Here is a 17,902-nt window from a genome sequence, read left to right on the forward strand (position 1 = left end):
TTGCAGGCAGTGTTTCTGTGAATGGGGACAGTTTTTAAGCCTGTGGGTATTTTCCCCTTCTTTCATTTCAGCACAGTCATAAGCGGCGTCACATGATTAAAGTGGAAACTGTTTCCATTATATGATGTGATGTTGCTCTTTGAATGTCCAATTTTTATTTGCAAAGTGGCTTTGAGACAGTATTTGATTCAACGGCATGAAATAAAAATAAATATCACTTCTATATTATTTGTTTTTAAAATGAATCGGCCATGGTTTCAGCACTGAATGGAACTCGGTAGTTAAATTTCCCTTCATGTTTATTTAATTATATATCGATCTGTGTCCTTCCTTCCTTTGTGATCTCCAACAAATGTAAATATTGACACAACCTTATTAAGACATCCAGCACTTGAATATAAGGCTTGCATGCAGTCATTGCTGATTACAACCTGAGTTTGTGCAGAGTTCCTCTAGAACGCTATTAGCTGTGATCATTTGAGTGTGGGTAATATGTGTTTAAGGGGAAATGTGGAAACAGCCCATAGCTGTAAAACACCAAACAATCACACAGATGGATCAGAAAGTCACAGATTTTATTGAATGTGTCCTCTCATCTTACATCTTTTTCTAACTGCTTCTCTTTGTGGCTCTCCTAGGCGCCCTCCTACTGTGTTTTCTCACTGGCACTACCCACAACTGCCTCCTGTCTCCTCCAATTTCCATCTCCCTCTCTCTCTCTCTTGGTTTCCCCTCTCACATGGGTTTCTGTGATGAGAGATCACAGTCTAGCTATATCTGGAGAGGATGTCGTTGATCCAGGGCATCAGAGAGCAGACTTTGGTGTAAACACCAGGGTAGCCGGGCAAGGCGCAACCCTGGCCCCAAGAAACAATACCCTGCAGCTCCCCATTGCACACCAGAGGGCCACCAGAGTCACCCTGAACAATGGAGGGGAAATAAGGCTTTAATCATACCATTAAAAGTTTTTGTAACATGTTAACATAACAACGTGCAAGTGTATAGAAATACCTGACAAGAATCTTTTCCTCCCTCCAGATACCCGGCACACACCATGCGGTCGGTGATCTTGCCAGGATAGGAACCCTGACAGTCCCTTGAGGACAGGATGGGGACTTCCACGCACTGAAGGTTAAATGGGTTGAACACTGCAGATAAGAGCAAGTAAGAACACATTAAGTAGTAATTGAGTATTCTGGGCTGCTTCCACAGTGTCACATTTTAATGGCATCCATAATTGTTTTGTGTTGTTTTGACAAAAACAGAGAAGTTCAAGATCCCCTCTCTACATGCCCGAGCATGATTCTGCACAGAGAGATTGTCGGCACGGGTGGTAAGCCAACAAGATCTTGACACGTCTTGTTTTTGTGAGAAGTAAACAATAGCTACAATCACTGTTGTGCTGTTGTTGTGTGCAAAAGACCAGAGAGAAGCCTGCTTTTTGTACATGACAGCAGCTGAAAAATAAATCAGTACTTTTTGAAATGTGCTCAGATCTGTGGATTGGAAGTGTAATTTGTCATGTTTTCTTTCTGTTCCTCTCTTTGGACCAAAGTCTCTGACAAAACCTTTATTAAACCAGAGGGTTTTTTGACATCTCTTGTCACAATCAGGTGCACCTCACCTTCATCACTGTAGATGTTTCCCCAACCAGACACGGTGCACATCACCCCGGGTGTGGGACAGGCTCTGGGCAGAGCGATAGGCTTGACGTACTGGTTCACAGTGACACGGTGTGCTAGTTTCATCAGCATGATGTCATAGTCTAGGGTCTTATAATCATAGCTCTGATGCCAGTAGATTGCATTCACTGCCATGTACTGCTCTGTGCCCTCATGCATCCAGATGTGGTGGTCACCCAGTACAGCAATCTGTGCATAGGGGCTGGAAAGAAAAAAGTATGTTCACATTCCTCTTTTCCACAGAGATGGTGGGAGATTGTTTTAAACAGAATGATGCAATACAAACTTTTGCCAGCAGTGGGCAGCAGAGATGATCCACTGGTCGTTAATGAGGGAGCCGCCACAGAAGTGGTAGCCGATATTGATTGACACCTGCCAGGGTTTAGAGTGAGGCGTACACTCGTAGCCGCCCACAATCTTGTCATCTGCTGGTGCTGCGGCTGCATCATAAAACAAAAATACAAAATAATGGTGATATTTTTCAACTGCTGGTGAAAATAATTTGTCATAATATGTTTTTGCTTAAATCTTTACCTGCAGCGCCCAGGAACAAGACAACAATCAGACCAATCATCTTCAGGCTGACTCACACCTTCCTACAACCAGACCGGACGTCAATGACCTGCAGCTCGCTGTATTTATACCTCAACTCTTCTCTGTGACCTTCCATGCACTCCTCCCCTATCCACATGTTTATACTTCCACACTAATCTACAAACCCATGTCCAAATTTCTGTCCTCGCCTCCCACCCTTCAAAAATAACATTTTGTATTTGCTTTTGTGACAGGTGCACACATGCACCATTATCAATATGATCATTTAAAAAAAAACACACACACACACACATAGACCCCCCCCCACCACCAACATCTGCTGTCATGCTGTGCCATATCAGAGAGGCATAATTCAAAAAATCATTTAACAGCACTTATCAGAGCTCAAAGCCTGCTTGAAACAAAAACAGAAAAGCAGCATGTTGTTTTGTTTTTCTAATTCTGAGACCACAGGTGGCTTCTTTCTCACCTCTTTTGGCTCTCAGTCAAGGGTAACCAAACATAGAGCTCGACAAAATACACAATTGTTTTGTTTTCTAATTTTCTTTCAGCCAAAGTTATTCCTCTAAAATGTTATGACATTCATCTTTTTTTCTCTCTCTCGCTCTCTCTCCCTCTGCCCCCTTTCACTCATATTGCTCCAAGCTTGAAAAAAAGGTTGTATGAGTGTTCTTACAGTTTCCATAATAAAAGTTGCCAAGATGGAGTGAAGCAAGAGATAACATGTGTTAAATGTGTGGAGACCTTGACATAGCCGCAGGTGTGGGTGTGCTGTGATGGAGCAGACGGGGCAAATAAGAAAACCGGATAAGAGATTCGGCTTAACACTTGATGCCAAGAGATTAGGACAGAGTGTGAAGACACAGGTGGGAGTGGAAAGAAGGGAGGGGTTGGGGGCACTGGCAGGATATAAATATGAGCCAGGGGTGTGTCCAGGTGTCTTCTGATCATTTCACCAGACACCATGAGACTGCTTGCTTTGATGCTGATGGTTGGGGCTGCTGGTAACACATGAAGAAAGATGGAGACACACAAATATAAGACCAAAAATAAGATAGTCGGCTGTGGTTAAACGTAATTCTTCTCTATCTGTTCTTGTGTTTGTGTGTAACAGTGGCAGTGCCCCGTGAGGATGGCAGGATCATCGGTGGGCAGGAGTGTCAGCCGCACTCTCGTCCCTACATGGCCTCTCTCAACTATGGCTACCACTTCTGTGGTGGTGTGCTCATCAACAAGCAGTGGGTGCTCTCTGTTGCCCACTGCTGGTACAAGTGAGTACACTAACAGATTGATATTTGCTACTTCACCATTCATCTGACTTCAGTCTGATTTTCTGGTTTATCTAACCTCGTGTCTCAGTCCCTATGCCATGCAGATCATACTGGGAGAACATGACATGCGTGTGTTTGAGGGTACAGAGCAGCTCATGAAGACCGACACCATCATCTGGCACCCGAGGTGAGTGACAAAAGCATCCATCCAAAGACTTTATGATCTATGCATATGAGCACAGAGGAACAGATAAAGCCAACTTCTCACGTGTGTTCAGTTATAACTACCAGACTCTGGATTATGACATCATGCTGATCAAACTCTTCCACCCCGTGGAGGTGACTCATGCAGTTGCACCCATCCCATTGGCCACTGGGTGCCCAGGGGGAGGGTACCCCTGCTCTGTGTCTGGATGGGGAAACACGGCCAAGGATGGCGAAGAAGGTGAGCCATGATTGAAAATAGATGAACTCCAAGAATGTGTGGTTCATATGTGTTCTGCTCGTTACAGTGAACATGCCTACCCGGCTGCAGTGTCTGGATGTGCCCATCGTGGATGAACAGGTCTGTCAGAATGCCTATCCTGGCATGATCACACGCAGGATGATGTGTGCTGGATACATGGATGGAGGCAGAGATGCATGCAATGTAAGTGTGCGAGTGTTTGTTAATGATATGAATGCATGTTGTGCACCTACACACGCTCACTCTGCCTGTGTTCGTCAGGGTGACTCTGGAAGCCCTCTGGTGTGTTATGGAGAAGTCCATGGCCTGGTGTCATGGGGCCAGGGATGTGCTCAACCTAAATACCCAGGTGTCTACGTCAAAGTGTGCGAGTACCTCTACTGGATTCGAGACACCCTGGCAGCCCACCCTTGATGATATTATTCATCTGTTATCCTCCCTTTCTGCAACTTATTCTCTCCTGTTCTCTTCCCTTCATTACCACCACAACAGCTATCAAGTTCCCGTCTCCCTCTTGTCATCACAGAGCAGTTTCCTCACTTATATATTCGGGCTCAACACACAATAAAAAATGAATGGAACCTTTTGGAATACATCACTTCCACTTGTTTGTCTGTATTTTCATAAAAAAAACACATGAGAATGTGTCAGTTACATCTTTATTTATCTGAAATAGGACTGCCTAAGGACATGCTCAAAGTTAATGGACGAGGTAGGATTTTAATTGGCCCCTTTCATTTGCCCACAAATTTTAATCAAAGTCTTTTCTAGATTTCTTTTTATTTTTCATGGTGGCTCCGAAAATGCTTTAATTATAAAAGGAGACAGTATGTGAGACTGTTTTTATGAATTAGTTCTGAACCCACCATGCTGAAAAAGGCAGAGTGATTAGTGAACAGCAGGAGGCCACACTGGGTAATTTCTCAGCCAGTCCCACCCACTTCACTCCAGGCATGCAGTCACAGTTACAGTTAGGTCTTTACATTCACTGAAGGCTGAAGGTTTTAGTCTCCTGTTATTTTTTGCTTTGTGGTTTATCACTTAGGATGACATTGTTCTTGTCATTTCCCCCGGGCCATGTTTGTCTTTTCTGAGCGCTGCTCTCCTGTCCTCATTCTCCTTTCTTCTTCTTCTCTCGTTGCCTGGGCTGGAGGGTTCCAGCCATCCTACTCCTCCTATGCACAATAACAAAAAGACATCATGTAGCTCACATCCTAAAAGGAGACTATACACGATGAGTTAACTGTCCATGTAGAAAACAACAATGAACCAAAGCAGTGTTAGGCAACCTACAATCTTTTTTTTTTTTAGCAAAATATTGAGCAGTCAATGGAAATAGGCATTACTGAGGGGATTTTAATGACTGCACTACATCAGAATGTTTAAAGTTTAGTTTTTGCTTTTCTGTTGTTATCTGTCAAATCACCACACTAGCCATCTTACATCCTCTTTGAACCTCAGGTTACACCATAATAAGCTTGGTCATTCATTGCACTCATCTATACCCTGTACTGCACACTTTTTTTTGCACTGTTAACATTATTCGCGCACTCTCAGTGTGACCTATATGTGCCTGTTTCTGCCTTATATAATTTTTTTTACACCTTTAGCCTATTTATTTACTTATTTTGATATTTTATATGACTTAAGTGTTTTTAGCGACAGGCGCGCGGTGTCAGATCGCTCTGCAGGACGCTTCATTGCGGCACGTGCTGTGACCAAAGTCCCCGCGTCCAATAGAAAGCGAGCATCTCGCCGGGTCCGGAAGTCAAGTTGTCCTGAAGTTGGCGTTTGTTTTTATTGACCTCCGGAGGAAAGCCTGGGAAAGCACCACGTTGTAAAAAGGCATTATCTGTAAACACAGCTAAGGTTTGTTATAGCTGATGTTTCAGACGAAATATAGGCTGCGCAGAAGGGTACAGTAAAGAAAAGTGTATTAGCAATGTAGCCCCGCTTAGCTTTACCCAGTTTTATTCATAGTCATGTCTAGATCATACAACGAAGCCTGTTTTGGATTTCAGAGATCTGATGATTTGATGAGACAACAACAAAACAACCACGAAAGAAGTTTTCAATAACATTATTTAAAAGCATTTTAACTGGGCACCTTTCATTAGCTAGTTTTCTAGTTAAAAAATCAGAAGAGATATTTTGGATTGTTTTCAAACTGGGATTGTAAACTAGTAAATTTAATATAAATTTAAACTGAACAAATCATGAGCACATTTGGGGGTGCAGGGTCTTACCGTCAACTCCCTTCTGAGAGGAAGAAGGAAACATTGCATTGCTGATGTGTTCAGCACTGTTACAAAGAGAGGTGGAAACAGAGCTGTATTTAAATTAGCTGCGGTCTGAACATACATACATAAACTTGTGTTCTTGATGTTTATTAATGGCAAATTACACTGTCATTTGCCTGTGTGTGAGAGACAGTGACCGCAAGCCTGCAAAGTTCTCTTCCTCACCACTGCGTGAGCCGTCACCCTGGCATCTAAATTTGGAAAGAAAATAATTATTTTCTCAATGGACCAGTCACAAAAATACTCTCTGTAAAATTCTTTGTATAAAATAAAACATAATTAGGATAAGTCATCATTTCTGTATAGACTTCTGGAAAGTTGTGCTGATCTTGTCCAATATGATTGCATATTATGTGCCATGATCTTGTGAATTGATCTTAGAAAGAAATTGCCACAACATTTTCATTCGTGCAAGCATAAATTGTATTTTTTGCAACATAAAAAGTATGTAGCTGTACAGGCAAATAAAGAAAAAACATGCACACACAACAGTTCGACGAACTGAACTAAGAGTGTCAGTGATTCTTATCTCAGCAAGAAATGCTTTAAAGTTTTATGGATATAATCAAACTCTTTTTTTCAGCTGCTTTGTTGACAGAAATATACATTTGTCTCACCTTTTTGCTTGTTGTTTGTACTTGTGTGTTTCATTGCCAGCGCATGCCTGCAGAAGGGAGGAAACCGGTCACAATGACTGTGTGAGCAGCAACTGTTACAACCACAGGGCAGTTGGTGAGTCTCTGCAGTGTTGTGCATGAACATTTCTGAGAGTTCTGTCTTGAAGACCCGAAAATATTACATCGCCAAAGCTGCCACAACTTTAACTTTATGCAAACCGTGTCTGTATGTGACTTACTGAATGAGAATGTCTGGACAGAACCTTTGTTTCAGATGTCTGAGGCTGGCTGTAGGGAGATGGACAGTGTGGTTGTGCAGTGTTTTTAGGGGGCAGGGGTGGAGCACTGATATCAGAGCTAGGATCCTGGCACTCCAAACTTGAGAACTGTTAGAAAAAAATACTGTCAGTCAGAGAGAAGCATTTCTTGTAATGTGACAGGAGAGAACAGGGAGGAGAAATGAGGATACAATTCTAACTATGTACACAGAAAGAGACTGACTCATAATAGCAGACTCATAGTAGTCAAAAGCTGAGTTTTGTAAATCCATCTTATAGATATCAAGATATATTACCTTCCTTATGGCGGCCATTTCCTGTATCAAGAGTTCAATGTCTTCATGGTCCTCATCCTCACTACCATCATCGCCCTCCTCCTCTGCCCATTGACTGCTGCCTGACAGGTAGGGCTCAATGAGGACGGACTCCGTTCCCCTAATGTCGCAGCGACAGTATGGGCAGGTGTGGCCGGCTGACTTCTGCTAAGATAATTATCAGTGAGCCGTCATGGGTGGGGTAAGGGAAAGACCATGTAAAGGCAGAGGCATCATTGTCTCAATGACGTGTGTAGTGGAAGTGTAGTGGAAAATGTTGACCTTGTGAACAAAGAAATTCTTTATAAAGAGGGTGGAAAATACTATCTTGAACAGACACAGTGTAGAGCGTGGTTTTGAAGATGAAGGTGAAACGTTGTAACTAACATTGTACTTGTTTCAAAGAGTAGTGCGGTGGACTGTGTGTCCCTCTGGGTTTTCTGTTGTCATTTAGGGCATTTGTGTCCTCTTGTTGATTTTTCAGATTTCTTCCATTCGTACGTTAGTATGTGATTATTTGGACTGTTTCTTTTACTCGGTCCTCACCGCTTTGAAGAGTTATTAATGGCCTTTTTAGTCTGTACATTGTGACTTTGTGAAGGCCATTGTAATTTTAATCTGTTCTTAAAGAAGTTTGCTTGGCTAGAATCAACATTAACTTAAAACATTTCCACATCCACAACTCCTATCTAACTTTCTTGTCATGCTTCTCTCTCTGTTGTCTCACACACACTGTTCTCAGAGTCAATGTACTTGACACCGTTTAAGGAGGATGTGAGGCTAAATTCACACAGGAAGTTATGTGCCAAAATGTCAGGACCTCCTGCTCTGCACCTTTACAAAAGCTCAACAGCCTGGAGGCTATGGTCTTGCTGGCTTACTTAAAGTGTGATAGAGCAGGTGTGAGTGACTAAGGCAACTGTGTTCATAGCAGGGAAAATGTTTTCATTCAAAATGTGTACATAGAGGAGGGACCATTAAAAGAGTGCATAAGTTAATCTACATCTAATGATATGAAAACATCAGAACCTGCTGTGAACTTGTTTAGCTCACTTCTGTATTTTAAGCTTTGCAAATTTTTGTTAAAATAGTTTTTTGGTTAGTCACATTTTAACAAAATGTTTGCATGGGAAATACAGACTATTTTTTGGACATCAACCCCAAGCCACATTCAAATATCTAGCATTGTTACAGTAGTGGAACAACGACTAACAGCGAGAATGGCCTACAAAAATAAATGTACTTTCAGTTGATACACTGAACTGAGACTGATTCGCTCCACTGAGCAAACCACAATTCTTACAGTAAGTCATTTACCCATTTCAGTATGAGCGGATAGTAGCATATACTGTGGTTTTATATGAAAATAGATACATGTTGGGAAACGTTTCAGTGAGTGAATGAGGGCTTATACCTGCCAGCCTCTGAGACAGCGTTGGCACAGTAGGTGTCCACAGGGTTGGATCCGAGTGTCTTTGTCCCGCTCCGCACAAATCTTACATAGCTGGAAGGTGCTACCGATGTCACAGTAAAGCTCATACTGTTCCTGTTTGGTGTTGCAGGGGGGTGGTGAAAGTGGTTAGTCACATAGAATTAGGATATGATCTATGTCTTGCTAAAGATCTGCCAGACCACTGTATAATTGATATAAAGAAAACCCACTTCTGTAACTTTAACTTTGCCCTTCTGGGTCGGCTCACACAAGCTTGTGAGGTCTGGGTTCACATCACGGCCATCTGGGTAAAGGTAGCTACAGGTGCCAAAAATAACACATAGCTCTCAGAATACGCACATTGACAAAATTAAATACATCTGATCTGTGGGTATGATTTCATCCTAACCAGTTCGTTTTGAAGCCCTGAATGAGTGCCTGGTAGAGAGGGGTGTTCTGCGGGATGGTCTGGATAATGTCACCTTCTCTGGTCACATGGCCTATCGCCCACTGGCCCATTCTTGTGCAGCTCAGGCGAAAGATATAGCTAGGAGGAAATACATTTGGAAGCATTTAAACATTGAAGATTAATATGTATGTACCTTAATGTTTTCCACTTTTAAGTCAAATTCGCTTAGCTTGTGTTTAACTGTACACATAACTGCATGGAGACCAACAATGGGATAACCAAATGACTTTAATAATAAAAAAAAAGCTTGCAAACTTTTTAATGTTAATACACTCTTAAGCCTGAAATAAATCTGAGAAATATTTAACATTTTCTGATAAATGCAGACAGTCAGAGAAGGATGCTGAGCTCATCCTCACCTCCCAGGTTTGTGCAGGTAGTGTTCCAGACGAGCTATGACCTGGTCATATGTGAGGAAGGCCATGTAGCCTGGATGCATCACTGCCATCTGGTTCCAGTTCCTTATAAGGGACCTCCAGGGCTAGAAGAAGAGAGGATTTTTAGGTGAGTGTAGTGACTTCAAATGTGACATTGGAAACAGCAGGAGGTTTCTAGTTTTAGTATATTTTGTTACATTTATATACAGCCAGACTAGCTGTTTTCTGTTTCCAGGCATGATTTGCTGGTGTTAGTAATTGTGAAGCTAATAAGAATATTTTCAAAAATGTCATTCTTTGATTAATCTTTTTTTTTTTTACTGAAAGCTAAAACCTTACCTGAAACAGTCTGGTGAAGATGTCAAACTCGAACACTGAGATGTGGTCATTACAGGTGAGATCAATGGTTGATTTCAAAGCCATGGACTCCATCCCTTCTTCAAATGCATGAAATCTGCACAGCTCGTCTTTAAAGGTATTCCACTGCACTATACACCTGTTAGAACACTTAGTAGATTCAGGCAACGCCCAGTATATGCAGATAAAAGAATAGAATAAAATATTCATGAGAGGTTCCTGAACTCACCTGGTGCCAAATGAATGTCTCCAGAACTCCTCTGCCTCTGTCTTAGTCACTCTGTATGTGTCACCTTGAAAATGTCCCCCTGGAAACATGGCCTTTAGCTCCCACAGCATGTGACTGAACAGCAAGGACAGTTTGGTCAAATTTCTCCTGAGAATGAAAGACAAAGCAGACTTTCAGATGTGCACTTTGCTGGCCTCAGGATCTCATAGAAGTACAGAAACATCTTATAATGATAATGATAACAGTTCGTGTGCATGTGCAGAAAATATATACATTCTATTTTTTGATGTTTTATCGTATTGCATTCATCGGTAACACTAATTATTTAAATTTGCGGTGTACAAAATGTGCTCTGTTTCAGTTAGAACAAGCATTGCTGATACTTTCCACAGATAGACTCATTGCTTTAAAGCAAACACACACAACAGGTAGTCCAGCATGCAAACAGGATGCTGTCTGCTGCATGCTTGTCTGTAAATACCACAAGATTTTCCAGTGGCCACTGTGTCACTTGAGGCCAAAGACAAAGACTCACTTGTCTTTGTATAAAATGTATTTTTGTTTTGTGCAAATTTTGTGAATTTTAAGTTTGTAGGAAATCAAGCCTACATTTTTGTAAGTTTAACATACAGCTTGATATTTAAAGACAAATACCTGACCAATACTTCTCACTCTAAGCTGGCTACTGAGGACTTCTGTCACTACTTTCACAGTACAGCTTCTGCTGACAGTTGTACAACTCTGGAAATCTTCAGATTTGATCAGGTATCCGAGATTAATTAGAAATATATTTGGTAGTGTGGAAAGTGGTCATAAACTTTCGACCTCAATGAGTGAAAGAAAACCTCGATGGTGCTGAAGAGGTGAAAACAGTGTAGTAAAGGAGGAGGCGGGAGGAAACGTGCAAGCCACATCTCTCAGTCTGGCTGAGCCTGTCAGCTTAAAAATATAATTCAAAAGGATGCAATAATGAGGCGGAAATAGGTTTTGTACAATAACAACATTAGACGATGCATTGGGTTATAGCAGCTGTTTGTTTGGTTGACTTTTGTAACTGTTAGCAGTTAGCGGAAGAAGTTTCATCGAACAGAATGCAACATTCAGAAATTCTGTCTGCTGGCAAAGAGAAAAAGTTTTACCGGTACCTCGAGAGATCTCATGGCAACCACAAACTCTGCATTCTACCATATCTGCCTTCCTAGGCGAGTTGCTAGCTGACTTGTTTCCTGGTATTCATTAATGCACATAGAAAATAAGAGCTGGAGGAAAATTGCGTCTTCATCATCAGATGGAACATCACAATCACCACTAAGGTGTTACATGCAACAATGTAAGATGCGGGCAGAGAAATTCACTGCATTTCATTATGTTGCTCAGTTTAAGCAGTCTAATAGTGGTGTTATCTAACTATGGATAGCTATGTATCGTTTTGTAATAACCCTCATATTATCATATTTTGCTATGTAGTTTAAAGACACGGGTCTCTGAGCATTTACTCTGAGCATTCCTAAAAATGTATACTTAATTTCCCCACGGGGATTAATAAAGTTAATCTAATCTAATCTAAAAATAAACTTTCTCATGTATAAACACACACAATTAATGGTGGTAACCCTAACCCTTAAACAGTAAATTCACATCATGGTTTTTTTTTTTGAGATGCAGGGAAGCTATTTAACTACAGTTTACGGCACACACGGAGGTTGACCATACTCAAATTGATTAAGTATTTCCACCTACTGGTGTTCGCAGCAAAGATGCAACTTAAAATAGTAAAGGGTGTAATTTCTGTGAGTGTACTATGACAACTTTTGATCACACTTTCAGCCCAGAATGTACGTGTATGTAATGGTGTGGCATTTATATTCTTGTTCTCCGACTACATCCCACTAGTGATGGTATACATGAGCATAACTTCAATTAATGAATTAGCTGATTTATAGGCCATGTTGTTCTGCTCCTATAGTAGGCAGTGTGATAGTTTGCACCTTTACCTTTGCATGTTATTTATTTTCCTTTCACTGGGGGTAAAAAACATAACTCGGCTTTTAGTTTAGTTTTGGCTTCACATGATTGTCAGGTAGAACTTAAAAAAAAATGGTCCAACAGTCCATGATTTAGAAAATGCAGACTTGTGGAAGTCTGAAGGACAATATTTACAGAACTTGCTCTAACATAACACTGTGTTAATTTGCCACTTGACTGCCCATGCAGTCCTTGCTGCGGTGAGAAAGCCATCTGTTTTACGAAGATGACGCAATAAATCTTTGAATATGGCTTGTCTGATCTTAAAATTCTGCTGCAAGACAATCATTGAGTGCACCTGATCTGTAACAATTTGCTTAGTTATAGGTGAGTGAGTTATAAAGTGAAATATAAATATTTGAGCGTTAACACCTCCACCAAGCGAGCGCAAGGAAGAACAATATCGTCAGTTTAAGTAGGATTTTGGTCGACATACACACAAATCAATACAGTCAGGCTTTGCCAGGTAGAGGGTGAATCTCATTGTGAAAAGCATTGTTTAATCTCTAATCACTGAAGTTGTATAAGACAGCTAGGGCAGGATAATAGAAAATATTCAGACCATTACGCATAAGAATGTGTTTCTGACAGTGATATCTCACAGTATGGAAAATATACTAAAACTATACTATAAATATAAGTTATAACGCACTCTCTTATACGTATATAGCAGAAATAAAAACAATTCTTTACCCTACTGTAGTGAGAAACTCAGTCGTCGCATGAACAGAGTGATTGTATTAAAATGTAAAGCAATCCAGCTGTGTCCTGTTAATTAGTATTTAATTATGTTTATGTTAGAAATCTATGTTGTTGATTAGCTTAATCAGCAAACCTGGAGACACTTATTGTGAACAGCTTTGTTTAATCTTCAGTCGCCGAAAGACAATCTATTAGCTATAAATAGGAATGGATGATTGTAAATTAGTATCTCAGTATTGATAAGAATACATTTTCTGATGCTATTGCAACGTGGAAAATTTAATAAAACTCATATTGAAAGCCTTTTTCATACCATTTTAAAATCTTTTTTCTCTATACAAAGTATCTGGTATTATACTTTCATAGTTTAAACAAAAAGCAAGAAATTGGGACCATAAATAATTTCTACCACTCAATTTACACCACATGCAGAGTACAATAGAAGCGGGGGTACGTCTGTACAGCTTGTGGATACTGCTGTATTGGTATACACACAGAAAATGTTTTTTTTTTTTTTTTTTTTTTTTTCGCCTAGACATTGTGCTCAAGCTGCTAAGATTCAAACGTTGTTGTGGCTTTTCCTAGTTTCCTCATATTAGCATTACAAAGGTGCAGGTTTGGCCCTTTTTTCCACCTTCATCATTAGTATTCCTGAACAGGAGCAGGGGAATGCGGCCCAAACTCAAAATAAAAAAGTCATGCTGTTCAGCAGCTCCAAAATATCCACACTGGCCAAACAGCAGTGTTACAGAACACGATCATTTCAGTATGCACAGGAATGTTTAAACTGCTCAAAACCAGAGCAGTTATTCTGTTTTACTTACATAGTGTTAGATCTACTTCAGTTTTTTCAATGTAGTTCTCGAGGAGGGCCTGAACAACTTTTTATTAACTTGTCATTGGTTATGCAATAATAAGCTTGCAATAAACTATTTTTGTAGTGTAGCTTTTGTTTGCTTTAAATAAGCGGATTAGCCTTGATCCCAGACTACTGAATGGGAATATGAGGATATGTGTGGCTTCTTTCCAAATCCACAATCAGTTTATTTGTCTTACAGACGCGGAGGTTACAGGGACAAATTAATGTAGAAACAATCTGGCAGGAGATCCTGTTTTTGGGTTTTGACAAAATGATCTGGCTGAGAGAAAGGGAAAATATTGAGTTATAATACTTCTTTTCACACTTCTAGTGGAAAACTGATCACACAGATCTTTTGACATCAGGGTGCGAGATGTCAGATGTTTGCTTTGTTTAAATCCACCTGAAGGCTGTTTATTATTTGTGGTTCCAATAGAAGTAAAAATTCAAAAGCACCCAGAACAGTCTTCTGATTACTGGGATAGGACACTTTCTGAAAAAAGGACATTTCTGCTTCTTTTAATATATTTAAATAATGTAATTGCGCGGCTTTAAAATCCCCTGAAATCCATGTAGCACACATCGTGATGCAAGGTGTGTATAACTATTTTTTAAAAAAAGTTTTTCCTCGCTTTGTACAAACTGACCCCTAATTGAACATGTGTGTTAGGAAAAGCCTGATGAGGGTCCCACGTCTGCATTTATAATGACGCAAACATGGAAAGTAATAAGTAAACTAACAAATAAATAAATCAATGTTCATTGTTTTTGACTATCGTTTGTCTCTGACCCAAACTGACTGTCGCTTGTGTTTAAATAGGTGGATGTTAGCCAGCGGCCCTCTTACCTGTAGCTCGATGGCTCTTCAAATATTTTCTCCCGCCCCTCTTTGAAGAGCAGCACAGCCCTGTCTGTTTTATCCAGTAGGTTTCGCACATGGACCCTCAGGTATTTGGCCTCGTCTCCCCGGGGGACCTGGCCGCCTAGAGCCCTGAAGGCCTGGTAAGGCTCCCAGACTTGCGTAAGCAGTGTTGAGGTCTCAGATACCAGGTCTGGCAGGTATGGTGGACTGTTCCTCAGGGCTAGGCGAGGGTTAGTGGACAGCTCATAGAGCTTATCCAGTCTTTTGAGGGTCTTGGCCATCAGCCGCCGATCTCTATTAGTAAGTGGCTCGGAGCTTGATTCTGGGCTCCCGGAGACTCCCAGACTTGCTGCTGCCATCATGTCTCTTCCGGTGTGTTTGAGAGTAATCAAACAATAACTGCCTTAAATGTCAGTTTGTGTGGGGGTGTGGTGAAGAAATAAATATGGTCCAGCTGTGTGAAAGTTCAATTGCAGCATGTGCATGAATGTTTGCTCTGACATGTGTGAGTCCTAAGATTAATCAGAAAATAATGCATTTTTAACTCTAAAATTGATCCATACATAACAGTCCATAGAGACAACATGTAATTACATCCTAAGAAAGCATTGTTCTCTTCCATTAAAAGCTGCCACTGCTGTACACTTTCAGCTTATCCCTCCTTTCTAAGAAAAAGCCAGTATTTAAAGACCTCCCTAACAAAAAGAAAGAGAAAAAAAACAAGGTGTGAAACTGACACCCAACACTTGGAACAGTTCAAATTATTAACACCCCACTCCCTTCTCTCTTTATCTCCACACATTCAGCTGTCTTTACTCACAGTTTATCACTTTACTTTCTGCTTACCTACATGTATGCGTACATCACAGCAACACGGCAGTCCTACATTCTCAGGGTCAACAGAGATGATACATCTATTTTCAGCACAACGGAAACATGTCCTTTTCCGTGGCCTGAAACATGCTGCTCTTTTTGTCTTTCTTTATGTCACCCTCTCTCTCTCGCTCTCTCTCTCTCCTTCTCTGGTCTTGGTTCACTCTTTGATTGGTTTCCTGGTTGCAGCTAGACAAACGGGTTTGTTTTCTTTGCTCTACTGCACATGGTGAGAGAGAGAGGTGGGAGGGAAGAAGGAAGACGGAGAGGTGTGGACTCAAAACTAAACATATACTAAAAATGAAAACAGAATGTACAATGTGATTCAGATTTAGAATACAGATGAAAGCAAAGGCCAAAGATTCTTTCCCCTACACCTGACTGTCAGTGTGCAGGAACACACTGTGTAGTTCAGGTAATTCAGTTAGCATATACACAGATATTTTCATAGATCACTGTACTCATACTCATAGTTCATTTTGAAATACCTTAAAAACATTATTAGGGGTTTGTGTGCTGTTTGCTGCAGACTGACAGATGTTTCTGCTATCACCTAGCTTTTCCTCTAGCACCACCATGAGGCTGGTGTTGAGTTGGATACATTGTCATAAATTAATAAATATGCCCCATGCATGGGCAGTACAGTGACTTGATGATGAGGAATGACGATTCCTGAAGTTCCTGAAATGTTTTTTATGTCCCTAGAGTTTAGTTTATGATTCAATACAGACAAATCTACTCCCACTGCGTTCAGCTGTAGTTTGTGTTTAATGCATTTTTTGTCAAACAAATTATTCAAAGCATTAAATGCTCCATAAAGTTACATTTGTTACATGTTATGCATGAATACACATGTCTGTCCAGAAGGGTTTTTACTAAATAACTGTTTAAAATACTGCAGTGGAAAATTAATTTATACTACACAGTGTGACACTTTAAATGATGCACATTTGATTTAAAAAACGGACATGTAAATTTACAACTTAGTTTACCTCAACTGCAAAAGTAGATAGATGGATAAAAATCATTCAAAAACACTGTCTCCACCTGTGCTGCAATAGCACACCCACCATCTCTTGCTGAAGACAAATAATCTCAGCAAATGTTTCTTTGGGCAAATATACAATGCTCAAAAAACAAAGGGAACATTAAAATAACATCCTAGATCTCCAGGAAATAAATATTCCAGTTGAAAATCTTCATTCATTACATAGTTGAATACAATGAGAACAAAATAATATAAAAATGATCAATGTAAATCAAAATTATTAACCCATGAAGGTCTGGATTTGGAATCATACTCAAAGACATTTTTTGTAATCCTCAACAAATACCTGGGAGTGGTTTTGGACACTAAACTTGTGAAAGTGAAACCCTCTAGAAGAAGGGCCAGAGCCGCCTCTATTTTTATCAGTCTGTGGTTGCCAGTGCCATTTTGTTTGCTGTTGTGTGCTGGGGCAGCAGACTGGAAGCAGCAGACAGAAACAGACTCAATAAACTGATCAGAAGGGCCGGTGATGTTGTGGGGGTGGAGCTGGACTCCTTGACAGCAGTGTCAGACAGAAGGAAGCTGTCTAACCTGCAGGGGATCCTGGAGAACAGCTTCCATCCTCTCCACCACGTGCTGCTGAGGTACAGGAGTACTTTCAGTGACAGAATGATCCCTCCTAAAAGCACCACTGAGTGCCACAGGAGGGCATTCCTTCCTGTGGCCATCAAACTGTACAACTCCCCCCTCTGAGATCAGACAATCTGATCTAACACACTGTCTTGTTATTACTATATTGTTATATCCATATTGGATTTATTGTGGGTTTTTTTTGACACATTTCACTGCACACAGTATTAGTTGTATTATATATGACTACCAGTTTTGACTTGACTTGGATATAACTTAAATTTTTATTATTGTTTAAAATTTTATTTTTATTCTACTCTTACTATTTTACCTTATTTTATATATTTCTGACCTGTCTTTGAGTATGCACGGAGCACCTGGAATACAAGCAATTTCCCCCTGGGATCAATAAAGTATCTCTGATTCTGATTCCGAAAATGAAAGTGAAAAGTCACATTAAAGGATGATCCAACTTGAGTGGAAATTCCTCAAGACAAGTCAAAATAAGGCTCAGTAGTGTGTGTGGCCTCCACGTGCCTCTATGACCTCCCTACAATGCCTGGGCATGCTCCTGATGAGGCGGCAGATGTTGTCCTGAGGAATCACCTCCCAGACC

The 17,902-nt window shown here is 40.6% G+C and overlaps 3 protein-coding genes across 11 annotated transcripts; 1 reads left to right on the forward strand and 2 right to left on the reverse strand.

The window, feature by feature from the left end:
• Positions 1-556: 556 nt before the first annotated feature.
• Positions 557-2,341, reverse strand: LOC114449041 (trypsin-2-like). The gene is made up of 5 exons (XM_028426375.1): positions 2,217-2,341; positions 1,969-2,122; positions 1,625-1,884; positions 1,012-1,148; positions 557-920 (listed from the first exon to the last, which is right to left on the reverse strand). Exons 1-5 carry the CDS (start codon positions 2,254-2,256, stop codon positions 768-770), a joined length of 744 nt encoding a protein of 247 aa, XP_028282176.1. The 5' UTR covers positions 2,257-2,341; the 3' UTR covers positions 557-767.
• An 830-nt stretch (positions 2,342-3,171) lies between these two features.
• LOC114449040 (trypsin-like) lies at positions 3,172-4,572 on the forward strand. Its single transcript, XM_028426374.1, has 6 exons — positions 3,172-3,241; positions 3,352-3,508; positions 3,597-3,695; positions 3,787-3,953; positions 4,021-4,157; positions 4,236-4,572. The coding sequence occupies exons 1-6, from the start codon at positions 3,202-3,204 to the stop codon at positions 4,386-4,388; spliced, it is 753 nt and encodes a 250-aa protein (XP_028282175.1). The 5' UTR covers positions 3,172-3,201; the 3' UTR covers positions 4,389-4,572.
• Positions 4,573-4,617: 45 nt separating this feature from the next.
• cblc (Cbl proto-oncogene C, E3 ubiquitin protein ligase) lies at positions 4,618-15,836 on the reverse strand. 9 transcript variants are annotated; one of them, XM_028426366.1, is made up of 14 exons: positions 15,646-15,836; positions 14,781-15,249; positions 10,348-10,494; positions 10,101-10,257; positions 9,744-9,865; positions 9,325-9,462; positions 9,146-9,233; positions 8,898-9,029; positions 7,466-7,651; positions 7,131-7,277; positions 6,892-6,938; positions 6,379-6,465; positions 6,221-6,276; positions 4,618-5,149 (listed from the first exon to the last, which is right to left on the reverse strand). In XM_028426366.1, exons 2-14 carry the CDS (start codon positions 15,155-15,157, stop codon positions 5,016-5,018), a joined length of 1,818 nt encoding a protein of 605 aa, XP_028282167.1. In that variant the 5' UTR covers positions 15,158-15,249; positions 15,646-15,836; the 3' UTR covers positions 4,618-5,015. The 9 variants fall into 9 exon arrangements, with proteins under 9 accessions (XP_028282167.1, XP_028282165.1, XP_028282163.1 ...); XM_028426364.1 differs by having other exon boundaries at positions 14,781-15,307; XM_028426362.1 differs by having other exon boundaries at positions 14,781-15,490.
• Between the last annotated feature and the right edge of the window lie 2,066 nt (positions 15,837-17,902).

Source organism: Parambassis ranga, chromosome 16 (genome assembly GCF_900634625.1).
Source record: "Parambassis ranga chromosome 16, fParRan2.1, whole genome shotgun sequence".
Taxonomy (NCBI): Eukaryota; Metazoa; Chordata; class Actinopteri; family Ambassidae; genus Parambassis; species Parambassis ranga.